This window comes from Eublepharis macularius, chromosome 9 (assembly GCF_028583425.1).
Source record: "Eublepharis macularius isolate TG4126 chromosome 9, MPM_Emac_v1.0, whole genome shotgun sequence".
In the NCBI taxonomy this organism is placed as follows: Eukaryota; Metazoa; Chordata; class Lepidosauria; order Squamata; family Eublepharidae; genus Eublepharis; species Eublepharis macularius.
The window spans coordinates 7,142,608-7,151,384 of record NC_072798.1 but is presented as its reverse complement, the minus strand read 5'-3'; the positions used below and the strand labels follow the sequence as shown (position 1 = coordinate 7,151,384).

Here is an 8,777-nt window from a genome sequence, read left to right as displayed (position 1 = left end):
AGGACAAGGGTGACACAACTGGGTGGGAAAAAGAGACAAGTTCATTCCCACTCCGGCGGGATTCTTGGAGGCCAGAGGACAAGTCCCACCCTTGGCGCAGCTTCTAAAATAACACTGAGTTTGTTTCTGCTCCTAGGCTCCGAGCCCAAGAAGAGCTATTAAAGCAGCATGACGGAGGCAAACCGGAAACAGTTCCCTCTGTCGTTTTAACGGACGGTACGATGATATGTCAGGATGAAGGCAGAAGGGGAATCAGTGGACGAGGGAGCTCCCACTTCCACATTTGGGATTCCTCCATGGGAGACATCCCTCAAATTCTTGAGGCCTTGTTGCTTGTTGGTGTCCATAGGTGTGGCGAGCAAGCCAGAGAGAAGTCGAGAACGGTACAGGTGATTCAACTCGACGGCCAATCAGAAACTTGCACTTGGTAAAGAGGATGTTCTGGACTGAGGCACGGCTTGGTTATTTTTTTTTCCTTTCAATCCCTCCCAGGGAGTCCCCTGGTAGGGCAGTTCTCAGCTGTCTATGCTCATGAGGGTTATAACTTGTTCAAGTTTGTAGGCCAGTTTCTGCTTGCCCGCCTGGTCATCCTGATCAAGGGCTCCGAGGATCTGGGGAAGAAGGGTAGGAAAGAGTGAGCAGTCAAGGCAAATGCAAATCGACAATGGGCTCGGCATGAACATTACGATCGATTGTGATCCAGTGGGGTTGCCCCGCCCTTGCATCCAAGGCTATGCTTGCCCACTCCTTTGAGAACAAGACAGCTACGTGGTAGGGGAAACATTACGATCGATTGTGATCCAATGGGGTTGCCCCGCCCTTGCATCCAAGGCTATGCTTGCCCACTCCTTTGAGAACAAGACAGCTACGTGGTAGGGGAAACATTACGATCTATTGTGATCCAATGGGGTTGCCCCGCCCTTGCATCCAAGGCTATGCTTGCCCACTCCTTTGAGAACAAGACAGCTACTTGGTAGGGGAAACATAATGATCGATTGTGATCCAATGGGGTTCCCCGCCCTTGCATCCAAGGCTATGCTTGCCTACTCCTTTGAGAACAAGACAGCTACTTGGTAGGGGAAACATTACGATCGATTGTGATCCAGTGGGGTTGCCCCGCCCTTGCATCCAAGGCTATGCTTGCCCACTCCTTTGAGAACAAGACAGCTACGTGGTAGGGGAAACATTACGATCGATTGTGATCCAATGGGGTTGCCCCGCCCTTGCATCCAAGGCTATGCTTGCCCACTCCTTTGAGAACAAGACAGCTACTTGGTAGGGGAAACATTACGATTGATTGTGATCCAATGGGGTTGCCCCGCCCTTGCGTCCAAGGCTATGCTTGCCCACTCCTTTGAGAACAAGACAGCTACTTGGTAGGGGAAACATTACGATTGATTGTGATCCAGTGGGGTTGCCCCGCCCTTGCATCCAAGGCTATGCTTGCCCACTCCTTTGAGAACAAGACAGCTACTTGGTAGGGGAAACATTACGATCGATTGTGATCCAGTGGGGTTGCCCCGCCCTTGCGTCCAAGGCTATGCTTGCCCACTCCTTTGAGAACAAGACAGCTACTTGGTAGGGGAAACATTACGATCGATTGTGATCCAGTGGGGTTGCCCCGCCCTTGCGTCCAAGGCTATGCTTGCCCACTCCTTTGAGAACAAGACAGCTACTTGGTAGGGGAAACATTACGATCGATTGTGATCCAATGGGGTTGCCCCGCCCTTGCGTCCAAGGCTATGCTTGCCCACTCCTTTGAGAACAAGACAGCTACTTGGTAGGGGATGGCTGAAAGCAGCCGCCCGCCTCCTCTCCCAAATTGCTGATTAGTGTGGGGGAATTCCAGATTTTTAAAAAAGGATCCAGGATATTGGATGGGGCTGAAAAATCACGCGCTCTGTCACCATTTGGGCATGCCGTTCTCCACCCAGCTAGAGATGCATATGCTGACTCCACCTAGCTCCATGTGAGATCGGCATAGAAGGTGCTGCACAGAACTGACCACTGTCACAGTCCTAATGCAGAAGGCTGATTTCAAATGGCAGGGGAAGCCACAGTCCCATACAAAGAAGTGGTACGTTCCACGACACCTTAAGCGCAACTGCAAATTTTCCTCTAATTTTCTACAGTTTGTCCTGCAGGATTTGGGGTGGGGGTTGGGGGGTAGTATTTGCAAATTCACCTAGTCCAATTTGGGTTTAGGCTCAACAATCGCAAGCAAAAGTGGGAAGGTGTTCCAAATATAAATGCTTTGTTTTCCCAACGGCTTTATGCTCTCTTGGTCCAAACCCATGGGCCTCTTACTTGGCTGTTACTGCTGCTCTTCCAGTAGGGTGGACCTTTTCTCTCCCCTCTCTCTATACTACAGGAGCAGTAGCACAGAGAGAGAGGGAGAGAGAGAGAGAGCAAGACGCAGGAGTTAAGTGCCCTGGGACATACAGCTTTTTCCAAGATGCATGCCTTTATTAGCAGTAGCCAGATAAGAGTGTGGCTCAGATTTATAACTAAGTTGGAGAGGAACTTGGCAGGGAGAGCCTAACGGCCCCCTTGTAATGTGGGCCAGCATTACGAGCCACCAAGTTTCATAGTCCGTGCCAAGGAATTACGAACTTTGGCAAGAACACTAGTGACACTTGCTTGCTAATCATGCACAAGTGATTTATGCACAAGTGATTTTTGCTTGCTAAACATAGTGACTTTGCTGGACACTGAACTCCTTCCCCCTCCCACCAACTACAGAACAAAAGAGAGAGACACGGTAAAAAGGACCCAGAACAAGAGATACGCCATGACAAGCTAACTTCATCAATTGATGCAGAATAAATAAACCAATAAATAACAAAATCGATAAAAATTATATAAATAGGTTTCATGTATCATTTAATGCATGCAAGACAATTAGGTGTTTAAGAAAAGCCAGGTCGACATTATAGTGCAGGCAATGAAGGTCGAATTCGCACCCAGATTCCAAATACTGTTGTAAAGTGCAAAGTGCTTAGTAAACATAACAACAACAGCATTCGATTTATATACTGCCCTTCAGGACAACTTAATGCCCACTCAGAGCGGTTTACAAAGTATGTCGTTATTATCCCACAAAACACCCTGTGAGGTGGGTGGGGCTGAGAGAGCTCTAGAGAACTGTGACTAGCCCAAGGTCACCCAGCTGGCTTCAAGTGGAGGAGTGGGGAATCACACCTGGCTCGCCACATTCAGAACTTTTGTGTTCTATGAAACTGCCGCATACACAGAGCATTATTTACAGCCATATTATCTAAGAGTCTCTCTACACAAGACATCTGACATGTGAAGAACAGATGCAATGTTAGCTAGGAAGCGTAATTGAAAAAGACAGAGCCAGTGGCAGGGCAAAGGCTTTGCTATACCCTGGAGCTGTGTGAAGGGGCTGTGAAATGCCAGAAGGGCAACTTCAGCCCATTAGAACCTCTCCAGGTCCAAGCCCGGCTCTGGAAGGCAGCTGCAGCCCATTTCCATTCCCCGCTGCCCTCTGGTTGCGATCCCACACAGTTTTAGACTGGAAAAGTGAAATTGACAGAGCCAGGAGTTGAAGATGAAATTAACAAACCCTCTGAGAACTGCACTGGCTCTGTCTTTTTAAACTACGCTTCCCGGCTAAAATTGTGTCTCCTTACACTTAACGAACACACACCGAGGGATCTTGTGTAGAGAGATTCTGAGGTGCCCCTCCATTCTAATAGCTCAATGCCCAATGAGATGTGAGTAATTTACAAGGCATTCTGTCTTAAGGCTTAGGTGTGTAACATAGGCACTCCACCGACCGTTCCTCCACTCAAGCTATTGCAAATCCAATTAAGGTAACTGGAGGCAGAGGCAAGGTGGCCATCACGCCCTCCGCCCCACTCAAACTCACCTCTTCACTGTACTTGCCCACGTAGGAGTAGATTTCAGAGAGTGCGCTCATTGTGTTGAATTCGTTCATGTGCATGCGAGATTGCTCAGCCAGGTAGGCATTCATGTCCTGGTCGCTGATAGCTGGCATCTTGCCGATATCTGAGTAGTACCTGGCAGGATCAGAGAGGATAGAATCATAGAATCATAGTACTGGAAGGGATCTCCAGGGTCATCTAGTCCAACCCCATGCACAATGCAGGGAATTCTCAACTACCTGCTCCACACACTCCCAGTGGCCCCTGCTCCATGCCCAGAAGTTGGCAAAAAACTTCCAGGATTCCTGGCCTAACTGACCTGCAGAAAATTGCTTCCTTACCCCAAATTGGAGACCAGCATTAACATGGGTGTGTAAGAAATGAGTTAAAACCCACTTCCACCAGCTGCCCAACCTACAATCTGGTCTCGTACATGGAAAGTCAGCTTACCCACCCCCACCCTGCACTCCCTTCTGACCCTCTGAAATCACCAGAAACCTCAAATCTCACACTAAAGTGTGCATGTTAAACAGCAAGGCAATAAAAAAACCCTTCGTTGTTTTAAGCTGAGGAGCAGGTACACCCTCGCCCCCAATCCTGTGTCTTCTACTGTAGTCTGAACCTCTATTTTACAGTTGTCTTTGAGCCAAGCTACAAGTGATGCCTGACACAGGTTGGACACTTGTCAGCTTCCCTCAAGTTTTGATGGGAAATGTAGGTGTCCTGGTCTTGTAGTTTGGCTCTCCATTTAACTGAAGTTTACAGAGCGGCAGTCTATAGGAGGGAGAACATGCGGTCAGGAGGGGAGTGCAGGGGTCAGGCTATCGCTGGGCGCTGGGTGTGTACATGTGTGTGTGTGTGGGGGGGGGGGTTCTGTAAACTTTAATTAAATGGAGAGCCAAGCTGCAAGACCAGGATGCCTACATTTCCCATCAAAACTTGAGGGAAGTTGACAAGTGTCCCACCGGTGTCAGGCGTCACTTGTAGCTGCTTGCAGGAGGTATTGAAGAGGCACATTTCCCCAAGCGAGAGGCCCCTATCCCAGCTCCAACTATTTCATTCTGCTCTCAACTTCTTACCCTCTCATGCACAACTCTTCCTGTAATTTCAGGAATTCAGCAGCTGCTAGGAGCCTCTTTAGGAATCCATAATTGCTCACTTTAAGCCTTTCTTTCTTAAATAGTAATAATAACAATAACTCCACTTATATTGCACTCTTCTAGACAGATTAGTGCCCACTCAGAGCTGTGAACAAAGTCGGTGTTACTACTGTCTGCACAATACAGCTGGGGAGCTGGGCTGAGAGGAGGGGCTTACCTGAGGCTGACTGCTGAACTCAAGGCAGTAGTGGGAGTCGAACCAGCAGACTGCTGATCCACAACTCAACCACTTAACCATTCTGCTACAGGAGCTCTTTTTGTCAGAAGCAAGAGACCACTTGCTATGTTTTCCAGTTAACTGAAGGGTTACAGTGAGGGATCATGAATTCCTAGAAAGGTTTCCCCCTCCTCTATTCCATTAAGAACTGGCAAACTCCCTCCCTTCCTTATATCTGATGAAGGGAGTTTTGAATCTCAAAAGCTTATACACTGGAAATCTTGTTAGCCTTAAAGTGCTACTGGATTTGAATTTTGCTGTCCCTCCATTCTCCTTTGTATGTGTTTTCTTTAAATTTAATTTGTTTGTTTATGTCATTTATAGTCTGCCTTTCTCACTGAGACTCAAGGTGGGTTACATAGTGTGAGATTAGTACAATCAGTAGCAAGGACAAGGGCAGCCATTTCCATACAGTATCAAGGACATTTCCATAAACAATGCCATAGGGTAAATGAATACAAGTTTACAAAGACATAGCATTAGCAAGGATCCAATCTGGAGTTGAATAATTGCTGAAACAGAACATAATCAATTCTAGGACTTACATTAAACAACATGAAGCACAGGTAGTATATAAGAGTATGTATTTAAAGCAACAGATAATATGGAAGGCAACATAATGGTGAAGTCTATGGTTCCTAACTAGGGGTGCCAGACCCCAAGTGGGGGCGGGGGATCCCCCGCCCTTGCCCCTCAAACCCCACCCCCACTTACCTGGCCAGCGGGGGGGGGGGGTGCACACCCTCTGTGTGCACTCCCTTGTGGAGCTGTGCGCTCCCGTGGATTGGGCCCATTTTGAGCTGCTGTGGAGCGCGGGAGCACTCCTGTGTGCCGCACCACCCCAAAACAGCAGCAGATCAGGCCCATTTTGGCATGGATTGGGCCCGTTTTGGGCTGCTGTGGAGCTCAGGAGCATTCCTGTGCTCCACTGCAGCCCCCAACGTGAGCCCCTGTGAAGCGTGGGTGTGCTGGGAGGGGGCATGCACAGTGTGATGACATCACTTCCCGGAAGTGATGTCATCGTGCTTTGCGGGCGCACGTGCACCCCCCCCCCTCAGAACACAGGCAAGAGCCAGTCCTCGATCCGATGCTGGGAGATTGAGGGGACCTAGCAACCCTATTCCTAACTCGAAATATCTGAGGCCCCCTCCCTACAACACTGGCCTCCTATCTGAGATGACAGAGGGAACTTTTTCTGTGGTTCTTGTTGTTATCTGTTCTGTGGCACTGGGGCTGTGCTGGGCCCAAAAAAAAAAAAAAAAAGCAAGTAAAACAGATGGATTGTGCTTGTGTACACACACACACCATTTATTTTACAGATGTATATACCAGCCCTCAACCATCAAGCTCAAGGATATCAAATGACCAATATAAACTCCAACTCTAAAATACACTCAATTTCAAAACAATTTCAGAACGCAGCAGCGCAACAAAAGCCCAACTATTAAACTCTTAGGAACAAGATTGCAATTTATAAAACAATGATCCAATTCAGGGGTGGGTGACTAGATGGGCAGAACACAACATGCCAGGAACAAATAAAAGAAAATAATGTTATTAAATTGCTGGTATATATAAACATCCAAATAAATCACGTAAAATATGAACACAGTCTTTTGACCCCAGAACCCCTAAAAACAGGAGTGGAAATATTATTTGCAATTGTATGGGAAAGGAGCACTGATTCTGGGTTTTCGTGGATCTCTCGGCCAAAGACTATCACTAACTCGCTCAACAACCTCCACTTTTCTCCATCTTGAAACAGGCACCTCTCTGACAAAGAGAACCGAAACCAAGGATGGGGTGGATAAGGAAGCTGCCTTGAAAGGAGACAGACAGACAACCTCTCAGGAATGCCAGAGGTAATACCAGAGACCCAGGATTGATCCAGAAACATTTATAGCTTAGCCCAGTTGTGGAGGTGGGAAGTGCCGTCAAGCCACAGCTAACTTATGGCGATCCCTACTGGGGTCAAGGCAAGAGATGAACAGAAGTAGTTTGCTGTGGCCTGCCTCTGAAACCCTGATCTTCCCTGGAGGACTCCCATCCAGTTACTAAGGCGGACCCTGCTTAGCTTCTGAGATCTGACAAGATCAGGCTCACCTGGGCTATCCAGGTCAAGGTTTCCTTGGATTGATGTAGGAGAGATAAATTCCTAAGACTTAAATTAGCAGAAATGTGCATTGGATATAATGAGAACAAACACTCCAGTTTAGCTCTATAAAATAGTTTACTACATAAAGGATAAAAACAGAGTCACATTGGTAGAAAACTAGCGATGGCTAACTAGGTAGGCTGCATCTTTGCTAGCAGAGGGTAAACTCAAGCCTTAGAGAGACAGAGAGAGAACGGTTACATCCTTAGGCAGATCTTAGACTGAACAAAAAACAATAAAACTTCAAGTTTAACTTTCCGCTTAACAGCCCCCCCCCCAAAACCCGATTGCCCAATAGAGAATCCAAATTCTACTTCATTGAGAATAGTGACTCCCCTTTCTCTGGTGGGAACTTACTCAAGGACTAAGTGGTTAAATGCAAATAAGTTTACTAACTAAGTAACACAAACAGTTTAACTCTTTCATGATTGAAACAAAATACTTGCTAAATCCCAACAATTGATTGATTGATTGGATTTATAGTCCACCCTCCCCACGAGTGGGCTCAGGGCGGATACAACAAAGTTGTACAATAAAATCATAAATAAAATCTACAATAAAATCATAAAAAAACAAACAAATTCAGTTCAGTAAAACTTCACCCACAGCGGCCGTTACAATTTCTTGGCCCAACCAACACACTCCAGCCCCTCCTTTTCCTGACACATGACTATGATATCATGTGACTTCCTGCCACATGCTCGCTGCTCACGCTGCCCGCTGCGTCAAAGACAGTCTGGGAACATTGAAGACAACTGAGTGTCAGATCTGCATTCTTAATCCTACTCCGTCCTGAAGCGATCTGGGGAGAACTGGGAGAGCCATGAGCACTTCGAAGGAAGCATGTCTGATACATATGGCAGGATTAAAACCTGATACTGACCGCCAGGGCTTTTTTTCTGGGCAAAGAGGTGGTGGAACTCAGTGGTGGAACTCAGGACCGCACAATGACGTCACTTTGGGTTAGCTGGAACAAGGGGGGAGTTTTTAAAAGTTTAAATCGCCCTCGGCGAAAATGGTCACATGGCTGGTGGCCCCGCCCCCTGATCTCCAGACAGAGGGGAGTTGAGATTGCCCCCCACACCGCTCGACGGCGCAGAGAGCAATCTCAACTCCCCTCTGTCTGGAAATCAGGGAGGCAGGGCCACCAGCCATGTGACCATTTTCAAGAGGTGCCAGAACTCCGTTCCACCGCGTTCCAGCTGAAAAAAAGCCCTGTCTACTGCAGGCCTTGAATCACATGATCCAAGATCTGGTCAGCTGCGATGCTCAGAATGTCTTGTGCTTTGTCCTCTTCTAGCACAGAGGGCAACAACCAGAGACTAGATCAGAGA

General features: G+C 47.6%; 1 protein-coding gene across 1 annotated transcript in view; it reads right to left on the bottom strand.

Annotated features, from left to right (window-relative positions):
* Positions 1 to 515: 515 nt before the first annotated feature.
* Positions 516 to 8,777, bottom strand: part of PLXNA4 (plexin A4) — a 749,270-nt gene continuing 741,008 nt past the window's right edge. Inside the window, exons 31-32 of the mRNA XM_054988198.1 lie at positions 3,896 to 4,046; positions 516 to 611 (exon numbers count right to left, since the gene is read on the bottom strand). Coding sequence (XP_054844173.1) covers positions 516 to 611; positions 3,896 to 4,046 — 247 coding nt within the window. The remainder of the gene's footprint in view (positions 612 to 3,895; positions 4,047 to 8,777) is intronic.